At 33.2% G+C, this 21,877-nt stretch overlaps 3 protein-coding genes across 4 annotated transcripts in view; 2 read left to right on the top strand and 1 right to left on the bottom strand.

The window, feature by feature from the left end:
• The window catches only part of Msr-110, a 52,014-nt gene extending 48,762 nt beyond the window's left edge, over positions 1–3,252 (top strand). The window contains exon 6 of the mRNA XM_074179042.1: positions 2,615–3,252. Coding sequence (XP_074035143.1) covers positions 2,615–2,637 — 23 coding nt within the window. The 3' untranslated portion in view covers positions 2,638–3,252. The remainder of the gene's footprint in view (positions 1–2,614) is intronic.
• The window catches only part of pip (heparan sulfate 2-O-sulfotransferase pipe), a 530,582-nt gene that overhangs the window by 318,437 nt on the left and 190,268 nt on the right, over positions 1–21,877 (top strand). The gene's annotated exons all lie outside the window — the stretch shown is intronic.
• On the bottom strand, positions 12,506–12,939 carry LOC111506404 (cytochrome c-like). Its single transcript, XM_023161458.2, has one exon. It carries the CDS (start codon positions 12,859–12,861, stop codon positions 12,547–12,549), a length of 315 nt encoding a protein of 104 aa, XP_023017226.1. The 5' UTR covers positions 12,862–12,939; the 3' UTR covers positions 12,506–12,546.

A 21,877-nucleotide genomic window follows, 5' to 3' on the forward strand; every position in this document is an offset into this window, starting at 1 on the left:
CCATCATACTTTTCTGTCTATCAAGTTTTGTTTTTAGTACTGGAAATTAGGGTACTCTACGAGTTCAACAAAACTGTAAGAGAACTGTAACTGTGAAATTTCATTTTATTAATTTATCCATTGAATTGAAATTAATATATTTTCAGGAGAGATCAATTCTTGAGCAGGGGAGGTTTTGGTTTTTAACTTCTTCATCTTTATACAAAAATTTGGGAAACTTTCGAAGAAGAGAAAAAAAATTGAAAATAACTTCCAGACATAAACTGAACGAAAAAAAGCTTCTCGAAACAATTACTTTCATTTAAATATTGAATTATACTAAATTAACATATACTCAATGGCGGACTTCCGAAGTTTCAGAATAAGATCTGGATAACATTACAAGATAAAGCATTCAATTCCTTCATAACATTACGACTTCATGTCACGGATGAGTTGAATGTAGTCAAGTCACGAAGATAGTACGTAAAGACATTCATACGCTTATTTGATCTCATCCCAGCCATAGGAATCTTGTTTAAATTGAAGAAAAGATTAGTTTTCGGAAAAAGAATGTTTTGGCTTTTTACTTCTTCATTTCTATAAAAAATATTATATTTTTTGTATAATTGTATTATTCTAAAACTTCGAAGTCCGCCATTCAGGATGAAAGTATTCAACAGGATTAATATTCAATCGGGGATTATTATTTTGGTAATTTGGAAACGGAAAAGTAGAACTTCACCAAGAAAGTATCATTTTGGTGTCATTGTGATAAATTTGTTTATATATTGTATTCAGAATAAAACATTTTTTGTAGCCGCATTTTTTTTCTTATATACACGTACTCAAAAGTTAAGATATAACTGAAAATATAAGCAATTTTTAACAAATCATTGTCTTTACCAATATTTATTCATTTCGGCGTATACTAGGACGGAATTGGAATATCTGCTCTGGTTCCTATGAATGATATCTGATTCAGTTCCATAACGAATGTTTGTTTGTTTGAAGGTGATTGACAATGTTTCATGATGAATATCACTAGTTCGGACTTCCATTGTCTACTATATAAAATGATTTGAAATCCCTGAAACAACTAAAAAAAAGTAATTAAAAATAAATAGCTGAAAATAACAATTATATTAACCAAAATAAACCTGAAATGAAATAATAGTGAAGTAAAATACAAGTAAATATAGACCAATTGAATAAATAAAAAAAATAAAGAAATGAAAAAAGAAAAGAAAAAGTTTAGAAGTTTTCTCGATTTTGTAATAGTCCTTAATGTGGATGTTTCCGCACCAACCCAAATTCAATTTTCTTTTTCACTGTTATTACATTAATGTCATTTACTCCCTGTTATTGACATATGATGTTTCTCGAGAAAAATAATGTATTTTCCATCCAAAAAGTAAAAATAGAACAATTGAATAAATAAAAAAGAAGTAATGAAAGAAGAAAATAAAAATAAAAAGTGGAGAGATTCCAAGTCACGTTAGTTCACGACGTTTCGATTGTTAGTATCTACAATCGTCTTCGGATGATGACTGGACTGATTCCTCTGAGAGATGACTATTTATAGGTCGTTCGAGTACTTTCACTTATCCCCGCTTTCCATTTTCCGCTTCACTGGTTCCGTGGGAGATGATCGTTTTGGCGGAAGTTGGACATTTTTTGCTTAATGATGGGTTTCCATATGTTGCGTATTTCTACGCTGGCTTGGCTGAATACGTTTTTGGACAACATGTATGCGGCTTCCTTGAATTTTCTCCTAAACCTAAACCTCTCTGTGCAAGATCTCAGCTTGGGACCACTCGATGTTGTGTTGATGGGTCCAAACATGGTCTGCTATTCCTGATTTGCTGGTTTACCCTCGCTGTGTGTGTTTCTTGTGCTCGGCAATGCGAACATTCAATGGTCTCTTAATTTCACCAATATAGGATTTTCCGCACTCACAGGGTATCCGCACTCACCGGATACTAAAGTACTCGAATGACCTATATATAGTCATCTCTCGGAGGAATCAGTCCAGTCATCACCCGAAGACGATTGAAGATACTAACAATCGAAACGTCGTGAACTAACGTGACTTGGAATCTCTCCACTTTTTATTTTTATTTTCTTCTTTCATTTCTTCATTTTTATTTATTCAATTGTTCTATTTTTACTTGTATTTTATTTCACTATTATTTCATTTCAGGTTTATTTTGGTTAATATAATTGTTATTTTCAGCTATTCATTTTCAATTCTTCTTTTTTAGTTGTTTCAGGGATTTCAAATCATTTTATATAGTAGACAATGGAAGTCCGAACTAGTGATATTCACGAATATTTGTACTTCACAAACCGAATGAGAAAAAGTAATTTTTGTATTACTCAATGTTCATTTGAAAGTAGTTGTTTCAGGAGGACTTTTTTTATATCAGTTTGTATATGAAAGTAACTTCTATGTGTGATCTACACAGCTTTGAGAAGAGTTTATTCTGAATTTTCGTTCGGAAGTTCCCCACTTTTTTATATAAATATGGAAAAGTAGAAAAATGTTTTTTATAATTTTACGGATTTGTGAACTTTTTTCAGTGGGTGATTGAAACAAGTTTTTATTAATTAATGACATACTTCGATTTTACAGATGTGCAGCCCAGATCCGTCTAACAAGTAAACCTTTGAAAAGAAGAGGAACTTGTGCTCTAACCCATAATACACAAGGCACCAACTACCAACCATCACCATATAATCTTTTTATAATCAATAAGTATATTCCATAACTTTCACTAATTAGTTTTCTTCGATGTAAATACCTGCTATGATTTAAAAACTGTTTATTTTCAAAAACTAGTAGCTGTGTTTATTCCAATAATGAAATACCATTTTATTGTATAAAATAGGATTTCTTAAGAGTAAATGTTATGTATATAAGTTAATTTTAAAAAGGTTTTTTCAGGTTACAATTTAGTTTCTTTTTTCCACCTTTTGATCATTATCGTAATCATATAATTATGATTTGTGAATTGTTTATTATCAAAACTTATATATTTTGAATTTTCCTGTAAGTTTTCAATCGTTATTCTTCCTAACCAAATTGAATAACAGGTTTCAATACGCAACTAGATGAACCTCTAATTGATCTGTAAATTAATATTCAATGAAGAATCAATATTTTGGTAATTTTGAAACGGAAGTGCAGAACTCTACAAAAAAGTATTATTTTGGCTTAATTGTGATAAGTTTGTTTATAGATTATATTCAGAAATAAAAATATTTTTTCTAGCTGCAATTTTTTTCATATATACACATATTAAAAAATGAAGGATACAACTGAAAATATAAGCAATTTTCAACAAACCATTGAACTTACCAATTATTCATTAATTTCGGCTTATACTGGTACGGAATTCGAATATCTGCTCTAGTTTCGAATTTCAGCTATTGATCCATATATTCTGTGGTTGTATAAATGAAAGTAACATTTTTTTGTATTTTTTGCAATACTAGCAACACATATGCAATTGTTTGGATGATTTCATCTCAACTATCATCGTTTAATTTCAAAAATACTTTCAATACAAATCAACTAACTGAAACTGAACTGAAACTTAGTGGAAAATAAAATCAATCTGATATGCTTCGAGAGTTTCAGATATCGTGCCCCGAGCTCTTCAATAATATACTTCACAATGAAGAGTACCCAATAGAAGCATGACATATCAGTAGGCTGTTGATGCTGGTTCTCGACCTCCCCCTCCCCAACTGACCTCCACCTTGAATTACGTCACACGACCTCTAGCTATGAACACGTCTTAGAGATCTTGAACATTATAACTTTTTTCCTAAAGTTGAAATAAAATCAAAGATATTTTCCTGATGAGCGCTTGATAGACCGTAGATATTTTGAATGCAAAAAATTGAGGTCAAATTCTAATTGACAATGATAGCCATATGGCAGTTTCATCTGAACAAAAAAACAAATTTTTCTGTCACGCCAAGACTCAACGTGAGTTAACAAAATATTCGTTTATGTGTACCTTGAAAGCTACACTGGGAAAAAGTTGAATAAATCTTACTAGTGACTAGCTATAATCAACCTTGAATAATATACACATATACAAAATGACTAACATACGGACATGTCCAGGGACATAAATACCAGACCAGAACCGATGGACCAACAGTTGATGCTTGAGAGTACGAAGATTGTTTGTTATTGATATAGAACTCGGATGTGAACTCACCAAGGAACCATAAAATATAAGGAACCATAAAATATTATTTATACGCGAACAAGCCTGCCGGTTGTCAAAGCCTCGACATCACTCTACTCATATTGAATGATTATTACTGGAGTTTTTTTCCCAACACCAAATCGTTATATTTAACACCTTGACACGTGTTTCGATCACCAAGTGATCACCTTCAAAGAGGAAGAATAAAACTAGAAACTAATGCGAGCTAACCCTATTTATGTTATATAGGTACCCATACAGGTAAACCATCCAGGCGTACCAACCATACAGGTATACCAACCTAAATTAATTTTACAATTTTGCCTTATCTATTATTTTACAATATATGTTTATATAAAACAATTTTCAGCTATATAAAAATTAATTTCACAATATTGCCTATCCAAATTTATTTTTGCAATGTGTTCTTATGTAGTACTCAGTAAACCCAACAACATTATTTTATTTTATTTCAACAAGCTATATAAGTATGCTCTTTGGTATAGGTCCGTCATCGTTATTCATAATATTATTATGTTTACATCAGCACCTCTACACTCTCCTGCAGCAGGGGACGTCAGAATACCTCTGCCGGGTGATATTCATCTGTAGAAGTGTTAGTCCTCCCGAATAATGCCTCAAGCCGCAGTAAGTATCCGTTTTGGGCGCCCTCGTCATAGAAAGCATTTTACGGTAATGTAGGTCTCTGCTGTGATGGACCTTCCCGAGCTACTCAAGAAAGAGATACTCAATACTAGATACTAGAAAGAGATACTCAATCCTTCGGCTTTTGAGCTGAATTTATAGAGGAGATGAAGGCTGGTCTAACGACTACAACAATCACCCCTTCAGCATCGGAGCTCCTCGGTTCTCCAGTACTTGAAGTTTTCTGGGATAGGAATTTTTGATCAATATGTCTCTGAGAAGTCTGAGATTTTTTGCTTGAGGGAAGGGTGTACTAATTTTTCTATTCTTTTTTTTAAACACAGTATTAAATTGATTTTAACTGATTCTTTATGAAATGAATAGTAATTGATACATCTTCTTGACTTAGTAGGTTTGATATACCAATCACTGGTCAAGGAATTGTCAGTTTGATGGATAACTCTTGTATCAAGAAAAGGAAGGGTCTGTTTATTTTATATTTCGATAGTGAATTGCAATTTTTCATCATATCTATTGACAACATCATGAATTTCGTGAGATTTTATATATCTGGAGTTTCTTTCCCAAAACCAAATCGTTATTTTTAACACCTCGACACGTGTTTCGATCACCAAGTGATCATCTTCAAGAGGAAGATTAAACTGAGTTTAATCTTCCTCTTGAAGATGATCACTTGGTGATCGAAACACGTGTCGAGGTGTTGAAAATAACGATATGGTATTGGGAAAGAAACTCCAGTAATATTCATTACTACACCAAAGGTTCCAAAACAGTGCATCATAAGTTCATGAGGTTTGTCATAAGGTAATGCACAAATGATATCGTCAACGTATTTCTTTAAAAAAGGAATTTCAAAATTTACTTTAGGAAGTATGTTTTTAAAAAGATCGTCCATTACGTATTGAGCTATAATGAGAGAAATAGTAGCTCCCTTTGGAGTACCAAGAATTTGTTTATAGTATTCATTTTCGAAAGAGAAATAACTAGAGTTGAAAATGAAATCAATTATTTCAATACATTTTTTTTGGGTTATTGAACATTTTTTATTTATATCATTCCATCTTTTGATAATACTTTTCTCCACTAAATTCATACGTATATTGCTGAAAAGTGAAATCACATCTAGGCTGATCAGAATATAAGCTATAATTCTATATCACACAAGTATTATGGACTCCCTAAAATACATAAACCTGATATGAAATTGATACCCAGTATTTCTTCCATTGACGCTCCAAATAGCAAAATTGCCCAAATGGTAACTAAAATTCTCACTGATGCATATAATTATCAAAATGACCTCTATATTGAGGATTCTTTCGGTTTTTCCAATTTTATAAATGAAAAATCATTATCTCCAGGTTATATTCTGATCAGCCTAGATGTGATTCCACTTTTCAGTAATATACGTATGAATTTAGTGGAGAAAAGTATTATCAAAAGATGGAATGATATAAATAAAAAATGTTCAATAACCCAAAAAAAAAATTATTGAAATAATTGATTTCATTTTCAACTCAAATTATTTCTCTTTCGAAGGTAAATACTATAAACAAATTCTTGGTACTCCAATGGGAGCTACTATTTCTCCTATTATAGCTCAATACGTAATAGACGAACTTTTTGAAAACATACTTCCTAAACTAAGTCATTTGTGCAATACCTTATGACAAATCTAATGAAATTATTGATGTTGTCAATAGATATGATAAAAAATTGCAATTCACTATCAAAATAGAAAACAATCAGAACCTTCCTTTTCTTGATGCAAGAATTATCCGTAAAACTGATAATTCCTTGTTCACTGATTGATATATCAAACCTACTAATTCAGGAAGATGTATCAATTACTATTCATTTCATAAAAAATCAGTTAAAATCAATTCAATACTGTGTTTGAAAAGAAGAATAGAAAAATTAGTACACCCTTCCCTCAAGCAAAAAAATCTCAGACTTCTTAGAGACATATTGATCGAAAATTCCTATCCCAGAAAACTTCTTAATAAAATAATTTTCAATACTAGCAGTAATACAAAGTCCGATGTAATCAACAGAAATTTATGTAATGATAGCTCACTTATCAATTTATCTTATAAATTTATACATAATTTTGGAAAATTATCTTCAAATATCATACAACTTTTTCATAATGAACAAAATATCAAAATATGCCAAAGAAATATCAAAACTATCAACAATTTGAATCGAGGAGAAGAGGGATCGACAAGACAAGCTGTAGGTGGATAGACTACATGGTAGTAGGGAAGATTGGTATATACAACCATTATGGGGGAAATAGTCCTGGCACGGGTAGCAAGGGGCCCTCTGTTATGGATCCTTGTAATGGACGAGCTATTATGTATCTTGGACTAATGGGTATGAAGCACTGGGCTATGCAGACGACGTCATCTTAGTCCAGGGTAAATACAATAATGTAGTGAAGGGATGCATGCAGCAGGCCCTGAATATTATAACAAGATGGACCGAAGAAGAAGGGATGGGCGTAAGCCCATCCAAATCGACCATAGTAGCATTCACCAACTTCGAGGTGAAGAAATATAAGTGTCGAGGGTGGTTAAATATCTGGGAGTAATCCTAGATTCCAAACTGACCTGGAACCAACACTTGGACAGGATAAAGAGGAAAGCGGAGGTAGACTGATGCTCGCCAGACGCACCTATTGAAAAACATGGGGGCTGAAACCAGACAGAGTATATTGGCTATACACGATGGTGGTTAAACCCATGATAACATACGCATCTCTGGTCTGGTGGCCAAAGATGAAGCAGGGGACCGCCATCAACAAACTAGGCAAGGTGGAGAAACTTGCATGTTTGGGAATGACGGGAGCAATGAGAACTACCCCAACAGCCGCATTGGAGACACTCCTGAATTTATCTCCTTAACACTTTGTGATAATGGGGTAGGCCAGGATGGGCCAATTCAGACTGGAAAACTCACCAAACTACAAAAGATCGGACCGAACAGAAATTTCGGAACAAGTGGAGGAGCACATATTGAATATGTGCACAGACCACATGACACTGAAGTACACCTTTAACACAAACTTCATGGCCAAAATCATAAGCCTTGAAGAGTGCATGACCATTAGTCATTCCGAAAACATGTTTGGAAAAAACATCTGGTATACAGATGGATCGAAGACCAAACATGGAACGGGAGCTGGAATATACCGAGCGGATAGAAATTTAAACTACAGCTATCCGCTAGGACTATACACAACATCTTTCAGGCGGAAGTGTATGCTATCTTGCAGTGTGCAAGGCTTATTAAATTGAGACCTCAAAGAAATGAGCGGATCAATATTTTTACAGACAGCAAGAGCGCACTGGGGGTTCTGACAAACTCGAAGGTGACAACAAAACTGGTCTGGGAATGAACTGAATGAACTTGCAAACAGGAACAAATGAACTTTTTACTGGGTGCCAGGGCATTCAGGAATCACAGGTGATGAATGCGCTAGACGCGGATCATCAACTTCATATATAGGTCCAGAACCAGCTCTGGGGGTACCAAAATCATTCATACGAAACCAGATTAGGACATGGACCGATAAGAAGCACACAGAGTACTGGAAAAGTACCTGGCAACAAACACAGTAGAACCTTCATTAGGGAACCGTCCGAGAGAAGAACCGAAGAACTACTTCAATATAGTAGGGACTGGCTCAGAATAATTACAGGGTTACTAACCGGTCATTGTCCGCTTAGAGGACACCTGAATAAAATGGGGCTGTACAACGGAGACCTCAGCTGCATCTTATGCGAATGTGAGGCACTGAATCACAGGAGGCAGGCAATAAATGGTCGTACGAAATTACGTCCAGAAGAATATGACGAACATCCAACACGGAACCTCTACAAACTAGTACAGGGAACGAGACAGATGGAATGGGTGTCATGAGAAAATGGGAGAATAAAAGGCTGCAGTGTTTTCTGGAGACTTGGACTAAATGGATAAGTCAGACAGCTCCCAAGGTATCAAAAAAAACTGTTGTTGATAGCAATGTGCTTCATATAAATCAGTTCTCTCTGAAAATTACTTTCTGACATATCTGACATATCATTACTTTCTTTCACATCCGTATAAAATGGTTTGTGTGAAATTGCGAAATCGTGTTTATTATAAATTTAAGTACTTTTAAGAACCTGGTACTAATAAAGTTTTTTTTTTTTTAGTTGAAGTTACTGTCCAAATTTTCGTTTTCTATTAGCGGCAATTGTTTTCTAAGGTTAAGTGTTCCGTTAAAAATTTGTTTTATTGGCATTCCCTTATTTATAATTTCGCATTCTGATATGAGTTGATATAATGGGTACATTGTTCTTGTGAAGAAACAATGTTCACATATAGAACTTTTCGCTCGAATGGTTGGTTAATGTTAACTTGAGGTTACACACAAAAGAAACATGCAAATAATTTCAAATAACAGCGACTTCTGGTGAAAAAGTATATAATAATCAACACAAGAAATTCATAGGGAAAAACGGTAGGTATTTGGCTCTTACTTCACTTCACTGCAATGTTCATATGAAAGTAGTTGTTTCGAAAGAGCCTTCCTTTCCAGTTTTTATCTGAAAGTAACTTTTATGCATGATGTACACATCATTGTGAAGAGTTTATTCTGAACTTGATTGCTTTAGACCTTCCGTTGAAAGTTTCTCACAATTTTTTTGTATAAAGATGGAGAAGTGAAAGCCAAAATCCATGTCCCCCAAAAACTAATTTCTCCTAAAAAATATTCCTTTGTTCAAACAAGATTCCTATAACTGTGATCAAATCATATAAGCCTATGAATGTCTTCATAATATGAGTAGATTTTTCTGTAACATAAAGTCGTAATGATAGGAATTAAATGAGTGTTTCATCTTGTGATATTATTCAGGTAGTTACTCATGAGGTGATAAGACAAGTATCTCATTCCAAAACTTTGAAGTTCACCATTGAGGATGGCTATGTAAGTGAAATTTTATACCTTAACTTTTCCATAAACCATATTGTGTATCGTTTCTATGAATAATTTCTGATTCGATTCCATAACGAATGTTTAAAGTACAAACTGAATGGGAAGAAGTGATTTTCCTATCATTCTATGTTCAATTCAAGTAGTTGTTTCCAAAGTACATTTTCTCTCGTGTAATCTACTACTTTGAACTAAAAATGAAATCTTATGTTTTTATATTATAAAACTAGTTATTTCGAGTTCATTTTTGAAAGTAACTTCATTTTCTGTGAAAGTTTCTCACAAAGTTTTATAAAAGATGGAGGAGTGGAAGCCAAAAAACTTTTTTCTAAAAATTAATATATGTTTAAGAAAACTCATTTCGAATTAAAAAATCATAGTTCTAAATATATCAAATAAAATCGCAGACTAAAATTAAATTATTATCAATAATACATTTGTTGATCATGCCCTAAAGAAAATAACGCCGGCCGCCACTGGTAACCATAAACCAATCGTGACGTAGCCAACAGCGCGCGAATGTACGATGTTCGCTGGCGCTCTAGATGTAGCGAGAATAATGCTAGCGATTTCGATGGAATTTCGGCGAATATTCTGCCGTATTCGATTACGATATATAAACGCTAGCCAGCAGTAAATCGACACAGTCAGGTGGAAGTTACAGTGCGATACGCAAAGTGATCTAGTAAGGCGAGATACATTCGAATAGTAGTTGTAGTGTTTGTTGTATTTAAAGTGAAATGAAGTTGAGTTTGATTATTCAGCGTAGTCAATTATTGTTCAACCCACGGGGAAAAACGAAACGATACTTATGTAAGTTATTTGAATCGTTAACATTCCCCTATGCACAAGTTTTTCCCCTATGCACAAGATATATACTTACAGAAGCCCAAAATGTTACACTTTGGAATATTGTAACTTGTTCATTTGTAACATAAAAAATCATTTGATTTGATGGACAATAGTGCCATTTCACTTTTATGATTGCTAATTGTTGATATTAGAATTGAATATTATACCTTCAATATCATATAATTTATATTTATATTTTTCTACATCAATTATATAATTTCCTCACCACATTCAAGCATCTGATGATTTAGTGGGCTGCCCCATATTCATTTGTATACATTTTCTTTCTTTATGAATTATTATAATTATTATATTATTATTATTATTACCTCAACAAAATCTTTATAATTTTTCTGGGATGATACTGCATGATGGTAGGAATTCAGAACACTTTTTATTTTTTGTCGGACTCAATTAGTTTTCGAGATATAGGCTGTCAAAGTTTGTGTGATGTCATATTTGACCTTTTTTTTTAAGCAATAAACGATTGCAATTCACATATATTTTTTTAACACAACTGTTTCCATATTATCGCACCTTTTTCTATCCCTTTTAAATCACTTATTGCCGAGTTTCCTGAAATTAGAATAGAATTCCATAATTTGTCAGGTGCACACATCGACATAACCTTATAGGTTATGTCGTTCCTTTTAGAATTCAGAGGTCAGGTTAGATTTTGAGGAAACATAGTTTTTACAAAAGTAAATATTCGAAAATACGTTCCTTTTAGAATTCGGAGGTTAAGTTAGATGTTGAGGAAATATAGTTTTTACAAAAGTAAATATTCGAAAATACGTTCCTTTCAGAATTTGGAGGTCAGGTTAAATGTTGAGGATACATAGATTTTTAAAATTCTGAAGTAAGGTTAGGCTGAGTTAGGTTAGGTTAACTTAGCATGTGACAAATTATGGAATTTCAATCTAATTTCAAGAAACTTGTCGATAAGGGAATGAAAAGGGATAGAAAAAAGTTTGATGATATGGAGAAAGATGTGTTGAATAAAAAATATGTGAATTGCAATCGTTTATTGCTTAATAAAAAAAGGTAAAATATGACATCATACAAACTTTGACAGGCTGTATCTCGAAAACTAATTGAGTCTGACAAAAATAAAAAGTGTTCTGAATTCCTACCATCACATAAAAAAACTCGAAAATTCGTGAGTATCCCATAAAGTAAAATTTTACCATAACTTTTTTGCTACATCGATAGCTTCGACTACAATGTAATATGCCTTAATTTCTGGATAGGCTATATAACTCATCTATCAAGCTAGAAATGATGAAGCTAAATAAATTCCGGCAAGAAAATCAAGTCGAAAGCAGAACCTAGGGTCGAGAACCGGACACTTAACCACTGTGTCAATTCGCTGTTTCAAAATATTATCTACATGGTTTTTCATCAGAGAAGAAGGCATTCGACTCTGAATGTGTTTATCAATCATTTTTCACTTTCCTGCATCTTAACGAGCATAAAATTGTTGCTGTTACGAAAATGGTGTGAACTTAGTTTGGATCAGTCTATATATAAATCTGCCTTTTGATTCCTCAAGAATTTAAATTGTCAATCAATAGTATTACTATCATTCCACTCTCGTAAGCTCTGTTGCCATTTGATATAAAAATTGGGTATGAAACTGTTGAAAGAAATAATATCACTATTTGATAAAACATTAATTTTAACAGCATAGTCCTTTGGCTCATAATGCCTTGAAGATAACCCACTCTTTTCCGTGGATTCTTGTTCACCTCTTGATAGGGTTTTCCAACCACTTACTTGTTAACAAGGAATGAAATGAGCATTTTAGTCAAATTGAGTTTTGTTTATTCAATGGAAATACTTTCAATTACAAGCCTCTTTCAAATATGCTATCAAATCTTGCCTCTCGCTTTTCTTTTTCAATCCCTGGAAAACCATCTTTGTCCCTGGTATATATTTCTTTGGGTCCTCGAGATACTCATCCATAGTTTGTTCCGTCCAGATGATACCTTTATTTTTGTTGGCGTCACTATACGAGTAGCCACTAGCTTGTCCTGTTTTCCTATTGAAAAGACCGTTCAAATTTGGACCAGTTTTGTGTTTGCCCCCTTTCTCTACTGTATGACACGAGGAACAAGATCGCTGAAATATCTTCCTACCCTTTTCTACGTCTCCCATAGACAATAAATTTGTGTTCCTATAATCTGCAGCTACTTTATGATTGAAGTCTGATGGAAGAGTTTGAACTGTTAGGTACTAATAATTTTTGACGTTTATTCTGACATTTGATTTATTTAAAAAGGTTAATAATGACTATATTTATATTGATATTCTCAATGTTATAAACGAATTATGATAGAAACGGTTTCAATCTATTCCTCAAAGAGATCTATGTTGAAGTAAAAAAAAAAGGAAAAATGATTTCAATTCAAGTAAAAAATACCAATAATTCCACGATTGTATATAGTATACAGAATAGAATCTAGTATATAGAATTACAATTAGAATTATATATATATATATATATATATATATATATATATATATATATATATATATATATATATATATATATATAAAGTTGAGAATCTTAGCGACTGGAGATATGTCCAGTAAAATGGAAATAACGGGGTCTCTCAGTCAAAAAATCAAAAATCAAAACTCTGCAAAGTAAAAGAGAGTTTTGATTTTTTGACTAAGAGACCCCGTTATTTCCATTCTACTATATATATACATATATATATATATATATATATATATATATATATATATATATATATATATATACAGGGTGTTTCAGAATTCGACGGACAAACTTATACCACGTCATTCCTCTTGCAAAATGATGAAAAATGAGGTAGGACATGTGTGTCCGGAAATGAGCCGTTTCAGAAATACAGGGCGTTGAAGTTGCAAAATAAAAAGACCCTTTTCGTCGTAGCTCCCGGACTAAAAGGAATAAATTAATGAAACTCAGCAAATCGATTACGAGCTAGAATGTGCTTCCTCCAGTGGTATGTTTGCTTCAGTATCAGTAGCCAGTGGCGTTCCAGCGGGGTGATAGCTTATATTTCCCCCCTTATTTTTTACGCCACTGACTTTATATCCACAACCGTCTTTTTTTTGAATTCCTTGATCAATTTTACGTAAAAACCAAATTAACATTCCCTATGAAAAAACCAGTAATTTTCGAGAAAAATTGAGTTGAACTGATACGTGCATTCTTATATGGGAATAATCGATTAAAATAATCGAAATTCCAAAACCAAAATTATTTGAACTCTTTTATGATTTTACCATTAATTTAGCGCTTGCAAGTGATGGTAATTATTGTGGGTTTTCTATCATCGTACCAATTTTTGTTATGTTTAGCATATTGTAATGACAAATCATAACTCTTGAGGCTTATTTTCGTGCTTGTCAATAGATTTCATTGTTGAAATGTTTTCATTGTTCTCAGATCTTCGAGTGACTTTGTGATCTGAAAAAAAGTGACCCCAAATAAAATTTGCGATCATTCGGAATCTCGACTGAGTTAGGCTCCAATAATCCTAAAATAACACCATTATTCTGGATTTTGGGAAAATTATTTTTTGTTCACAATTATCCTGTCTTTCCCATTCGTGAAATCACACTTCTCTTTGTAGAATCGTAAATATCTTGAAGAATATTCATTAATAAGAAAATGAAAAACATTCTCAAAGTATACAGTGTTTTCAAATTTTCACAGATGAAGCCGAAAAACAAAATTTTACCAGTAGACTCTAATTATACGCCTGAAAAAGAGAAATGTATTTGGAAGAAGTCAATTTATTTGAATAACCATCTGATAAGATCTTCGCTAACTCTAGTCAGTAAATGAAGTTTTTTAAATAAATTAAGAAATGGAAGTTGTCTATTTACAGCTAATTACATAACTCTTAGTTGGATGTCGGTACTCATAATTCATCTTTGAGTAGAAATATCATGTTCAAAATATACCTTCTCTACACATATTTTAGATAATGTGATAAGAAACAATACTGTTGAAATTCTAGAACAGTGAGTCATAAACACGAATTTCTTTTTGAAATTTACATTGAAAATTCAAATGTGCTTTTGAATAATAATGAGAACATCTGATGAATAATCAATAGGGTAATTGTTCGAAATTTTTTCCGTCAACACTTATACACGATCTGCAACGGCGCAACATAGAAAATCGCACTTTTTCAATTGATTCTAAATTTTCGGCAATCGTTATCGATGCAGCTTGAATGCGGGCGACTAATTCTTCTTGGCTTTTTGGTTCTGTTTCATAAACCAGTGACTTCATATGACCCCAAAGAAAATAGTCAACAGGATTCAAATCTGGTGATCTGGCAGGCCATTTGTGGGGTCCACCTCGACCAATCCAATTGTCACCGAATTTCCGATTTAGGTACTCTCTAGCAGCTAACGAAAAATGAACAGAAGCACCGTCGTGCTGAAACCACATTCCATTCCGGATATTCAGAGGAACATCTTCTAACAATTCAGGCAATACTCCTCCCAAGAAAGTGCTATAATTGTCCCCATTCAAATTATTTGGTAAAAGATAAGGACCAACTAAACGGTTTTCTACTATTCCTGCCCAAACATTCAATGAAAATTTTGTTTGATGGCCATGAGGATGAATAGCAAAAGGATTTTCCTCGGCCCAAATATGGCTATTGCGAGAATTGAAAATACCTTTCCTTGTGAATTTTGCCTCATCAGTGTATAACACTTGCTTGATAAATTCCGGATTATTTCTCCACATACTTAAAAACCATCGAGAAAATTCAATTCGATCTGGATAGTCCTCTGGTTTCAGTGCCTGAACTTTTCTCAGTCGATATGGGTATAACTGCTGTTCATGCAAAGTCCTCCAAACGGATGATGAAGACACATGGAGCACTCTAGCTATAGATCTACTACTTTCAGACGGATGTTCAGCAGCATAGTTCAATATCTCCTCTTCTGTGATATAATTTCTTACAGTTCTCTGTATACCTGCATTCCTTCTGGTAATTAAAAAACTTCCTGTTTCCCTGAGTCTTCTGTCCACGTTTTCGAACGTTTTCCAATTAGGAATTCTATTTCTTCCAGGAAAATTTTCACGATACATTCTTTGTGCCAACCTTCCATTTCGTCCCGATTTTCCATAAATAAGGTGCATGTCCGCTAACTCTTCGAATGTAAAATTCATTTTTATTATACGAAATACACAATCAAACACTTTCTGACAGCTACGTTAACTTGGAAGTGTCATACGAATCTCATTTCATTTCCACAGCCCCCTAACAAATTTATTGTTGTCAATGAATAAAGTAATCCTCATTGCTTAGGTGGATCAAAGATTGTTATAAGTCACGTGAATGTATTCTGAAACTATTCAACCAGTGGCTGAAGAACTCGAGAATATCGGTACAGTTATCTGACAAAACTATAATAGATATGCCCAGGAAACATTGTAGATGGCTAAGGTTGAAACAAGTAATGGTATTTTGGTTAATCGATAAAACTTGGATTTTTACCCAGTGAGAGAAGATAATTCGATAAAACATTCTGAGTTCAGTTTTGCCAACTATTCGTAATTGTCTTTGAAAATCGTTTGGATGGAACATTTTATTAAAAAATAACGAGATTTATAGGTAAAACCATTCAGTAGGTCTGTGGGCTCACAACATATCTGCAAAAAAAGTTGGTAAAATGGTAGAAAATCCGCAATATGTTGCCGAAGTGAATAATTTTTCAAGCACACAATGAATGGTAGAATGATGAAAGAATTCAAATAATTTCGGTTTTGGAATTTCGATTATTTTACTCGATTATTAATATTCCCATATGAGAAAGCACCTATCAGTTTCAACTCAATTTTTCTCGAAAACTACTGGTTTTTTCATAGTGAATGTTTATTTGATTTTTACGTAAAATTGATCAAGGAATTCAAAAAAAAGACGGTTGTGGATATAAAGTCAGTGGCGTAAAAAATAAGGGGGGAAATATAAGCTATTACCCCGCTGGAACGCCACTGGCTACTGATACTGAAGCAAACATACCACTGGAGGAAGCACATTCTAGCTCGTAATCGATTTGCTGAGTTTCATTAATTTATTCCTTTTAGTCCGGGAGCTACGACGAAAAGGGTCTTTTTATTTTGCAACTTCAACGCCCTGTATTTCTAAAACGGCTCATTTCCGGACACACATGTCCTACCTCATTTTTCATCATTTTGCAAGAGGAATGACGTGGTATAAGTTTGTCCGTCGAATTCTGAAACACCCTGTATATATATATATATATATATATACGAGTGTATACGTAATTTAGGTAGACAGTTCCGGGTTGACAGTCTTAAAGCAAAATTTCTCACAAGGACGCATCTTTCAACGTTGTACGTTGGACATGGGTCTCAGAAGGCATTAACAGTCAGATTTAGCCAGTCGTAGAGAATAATAATAATAATTTCGTTTTTATTGCAATTTAATCCCATTATGGGTTTGATTCTGCAGGAACCAAATTCAACGAATGTTTGACGATCTATAAGATATAATCGAGTGATGGATAATAGTATCAATAGTTGAAGTACCGGATTTATGGGTCAGCCATTAGATTTGCTTTTTTTTATTGAACCGGAGATAAAACACGAGTATGTGCTTTATTAAAATCACTGAGTAAACGCAAGCGAGACATAAGTAGAACGATCTATTGATGTGACACAAGTTTGCTTGCCGACTTTTTATGTCGACGCGACGTTGGTGGTTTGACCAGTCTCTGAAATCGACAACTTTGGGAAGCTCTCCTAGAATCCCATCGGAAACAAAAAAATTAGTCCCCATGTTTCTAGAAATGGTTTAATATTATATTTAATATGTTCAAGAAAAATATTTCAAATAGTCAATTTTTAAACTTCATCAACTGTTTAGTGTGAATGGAATAAACTCCTTTTATTTTTTTCTCGAAATTTATTGAAATTCTGAATTCGAAGTCGGAATTTAACGAAACTATATAAGACTCAAATCTCGAAATACCTACTGTTCTTCCGACTTCGATCTCGGAATTTTGTTTGGAAGCGCAGAATTTCATTAGGTTCAGCTTCAAAACTTAGAATTTTGTTAACTTCCAACTTTGAACCCAGAATTTCATTGAATTTCAGAATTTAACAAAGTTCCAAGTTTCGTCTTAAAATTTCAACAAATTTCCACTTCAAAATAATTCAGTACCTAAATGTTATTTACGCCTTCCTGGAATACTACGAGTATATATGAAAATCTTCAATGAAAATAACTGCGGAAAGAGATGCCTTCCAAACCATGCAGTAGAAATGCTAAGATTTTTATTTACTCTTCTATTCGCAGTTAATTACGACTTTGCGACAACGTCTAACCCGTTACGTTATTCCATTTAAACTGTTCATGACTGGTAATACCGGATAGTAATTTCTTTTTTTTTTCCAATTTAAATCTAGACTAGAATCCCGTATAACTGGCTAATGTTGTAATAAGTGACAAAATCAACAAGTTAACAAAGCACGTGCCCGTTCTGTAGAAATATTCTCTCACAAATAATTTTGTTATAAAAGAATGATTAATAGCCGAATGATGTGAAAGTTGTAACATGTTAGGATGAGGTACTAAATAAATTTTCACATTATTTACCAAGTCTATATCGTCATATTCATGTAAAAACCAATTCCTGCAAAATTAGTTGAGAAATCTTCCACAGTTTTGATATCATTATTTCAGGAATAATGTTGTGGATTGGAAATCCTTCCTCATATTTTCGAGATGAATATGATGTCTCATACATGATCAATTTAATCAAAACGAAGGAATTGCTGTATATTATAAAAACTTACATTTAATTCAAATACTCCGTAGTAAAAATATCTCATTTCGATATTATTGATATAAGTTAATTTTTTTACCAAAACTAATATTAGATTAGCTAGTATATATCTATCACCGTCTATTGATATGAATAATTGATATAACGGGCTATCTGGAAAATGAAAAAAAAATTATGTAATATAGTAACTTGATGCAACACACACTACTGTGTATAGCATAAATCATAAAATAAGGTACCACATAGTAAAAATCTCAGAATTTCTCAAAGTAAAATACATGAATAAAAATCTGATACATGGGTCAAAACAAAACACAAACATTTCATCAGTTTGGACTTCCATTGTCTAATATAATTATAAATTGATTTCAAATTCCTGAAAAATTATAAAAAGATTAACCGAAAACAACAATTTTATTTGAACAAAAAAACTGAAATTACAAAAAACCAAACAACAACCAAAAAAAGTATAACATCAGGACCTGCTTCCATCTGGGAACACTATCCGTAGCAGCCTCACCAAAAGCAGGCCACCATACGCGGACTGCGATTCCAAGAATTACATTTACCGGATACCCTGCGAGTGCGGAGAATCATACATCGGTGAAACTAAGAGGCCATTGAAAGTTCGTATTGCTAAGCATAAGAAACACACACAGCGGTGAGAAAACCAGCAAATCCGGAATATCAGAGCATGTTTGGGCTCATCAACATAATATCGAGTGGGCTCAAGCTGAAATCATCCACAAAGAGGAACACTGGTTTAGGAGAAAATTCAAAGAAGCCGCGTATATGTTGTCCAACAACGCATTTAGTCAAGCAAGTGTAGAGATACGTAACATATGAAAACCTCTAATAAAACGAAAAACGACCAACTCCCGCCAAACGTTCATCTCCCGCTAAAAACCAATGAAGCAGATAGAGAGAGAGAAGAGGGGATAGGTGAAAGCACTCGAATGACCTATAAATAGTCGGATCTCGGAGAAATAAGTCCAGTTATCACCCGAAGACGATTGTTGATTCTAACAACCGAAACGTCGTGACATAACTTGGTTTGAAATCTTTTGATTTTTATTTTTCGTTTTTTGTTAATAATATTTTTTTAATTTCAGCCTTTATTATTATTTCAATTTTTATTTTTTGGTTGTTGTTTGGTTTTATGTATTTTTTTTGTAATTTCAGTTTTTTTGTTCAAATAGAATTCTTGTTTTCGGTTAATCTTTTTAATATTTTTCAGGAATTTCAAATCAATTTATATTATATTAGACTATGGAAGTCCGAACTGAAACACCACGAAACATTGTCAACCACCTTCAAACAAAACACAAACACTTAAGACAATCGTACAGCTGAAGATGTGTCTATTTTTAAAACTTATATTACATACACACACATATACATAGTCATCATTTTACAGAATATAGATGTAATGTATATATGTAGAAATATATTAGAATGTACAAATTGAACACTTATGGTTTTGCACACACTCAACAGGAGAATTTTACTACAAGCATCGCGAGCATGTTCAAAATTGCATAGGAAAACACCTGAGATGTTGAGTGAACTAAGAAACCGAGTAAAAACAATGTTGCAGATTTTTTTTTATTTTTCATTAATGAAAGTAAATTAAGAGTCTTTGTTTCTGTTGCTAACATATCATAAAGATTATAGTCCAAATAATTCTTTTGAGAAACAGGAAGCCGGTATTTTCGTAATCAAATGAAGTTTTCTTGTCTTGTATTGTAGCCATGTATTTGAAATTGTCTAGTCAACCTACTTATTCGTTCAATTATTTATCTTAGATATATATATATATATATATATATATATATATATATATATATATATATATATATATATATATATATATATATATATATATATATATATATATATATATTACAATGTAGGTTTTCACGGATGGTAGAATATGATGTGTTGTTCTTCCGGGTGTTCATCCGTTCTGTACTATTCGATAGTCGACGTTTCGCCATCATCTCAGATGGCATTATCAAGACGAGTTACTGCTTCGCTTCGAGAGGTGTAACTGAGAGTTACACCTCTTTTTTTATGAAGAGGTATAACTTTGGTGTATTTCAATACATCAGGAAAAATACCTGTACATATAGTGACAGGTCATATCAATACAGATGTAATCAATACGAATGACCTCTCCACCAAAATTCAAAGCTACGCTGACAGCTGACACCCAAATTTATAAACGATTTTTGGAATCTTCTGTAGCACTTGCTTGTGAGCAAATAAATGAAGATTTAAAATCCTTACTCACAACCTCAAAGAAGCCCTGCCCTCCAAAACAGTAGTAATGCTATTTGATCGAACAGCAATGAGGAAAAAATGTGAGAGAAATATCGATATCGTTCTGCGCAAGCATCAGTTGCCTTTGACAGGATCTACGAAAAATCTTGATCTCATAATTGACCAATCCCTTAAATTCAACTCTCATGTCCCCCAAATTATAAAACGTGGCTATAATAATTTAAAATAACCTACCATAAGATTATAACAACAAAAGTACCCCTTTATCTTCACGACAAAATAAGATATAGAACAGTCATCCATAATTTGAATCTGAGATTCAGAAATCAACCTACTACACCCCGCCACAGAACCGAAATCGAATTTCCAATTCTCTAAAATCACCTTCCGCGCTAGATTATAGAAATAAACTCAATACTTACTTACTGGAACACAAATTGCCTCAACTCCTCTGTCAATGAAATAATTTTAATGTAAATGACCATTTCATACAGTTTGATTTTCATTAGTTTTTTTTATGGTTGTTAGTACTAACAGAAATGATTCTGGTGCATTTGGCACTCAAATATATCTAGGATTTACGTATGTTGTGCATGTACCATTTTTTTTCTCGAAGTTGAATGGAAGAGCAACTTCTAATTAAGTCATTCGTGACAAGATCAGAAAATGAATTCTGCCTTCTGCTAGGTACGTAGCTGGATTGTATATATTTCATTCCATACATTGTATTTTTTTCTTTCCTATCAATAAAAACAATTATTATTAAAATTATTATTTTTTACCGTAGTATGCGGTGGTCAGGCCCTATCCCCCGAAGCCCCGATACATTCGGGAGGGCGCGCCAGCATTATCAACCAACGACGACTTCCCACATCGTGTGGTAATTGATCATTGGGAACGAGAATCATGTGCCATGAGCAAGCGCAGTGAGCCAAGAATAACATCCTTCTGCATCTGTCCGGCTAAGATTTCTGCCTCAGTGCGGCAAGCCGGTAGGATTTTATTCGAGAGTAGAGAGGGCATCATTCCACCATTCCACCATTATTATTATTATTTGAAT

Source organism: Leptinotarsa decemlineata, unplaced genomic scaffold (assembly GCF_025532065.1).
Source record: "Leptinotarsa decemlineata unplaced genomic scaffold, Ldec_3_MD MMD2_tig00004307_RagTag_RagTag, whole genome shotgun sequence".
In the NCBI taxonomy this organism is placed as follows: Eukaryota; Metazoa; Arthropoda; class Insecta; order Coleoptera; family Chrysomelidae; genus Leptinotarsa; species Leptinotarsa decemlineata.

What these genes read in the sequence shown, in the direction of transcription:
- LOC111506404 (XM_023161458.2), bottom strand. Translation starts at nt 12,861, where the DNA reads ATGGGAGACGTAGAAAAGGGTAGGAAGATATTTCAGCGATCTTGTTCC.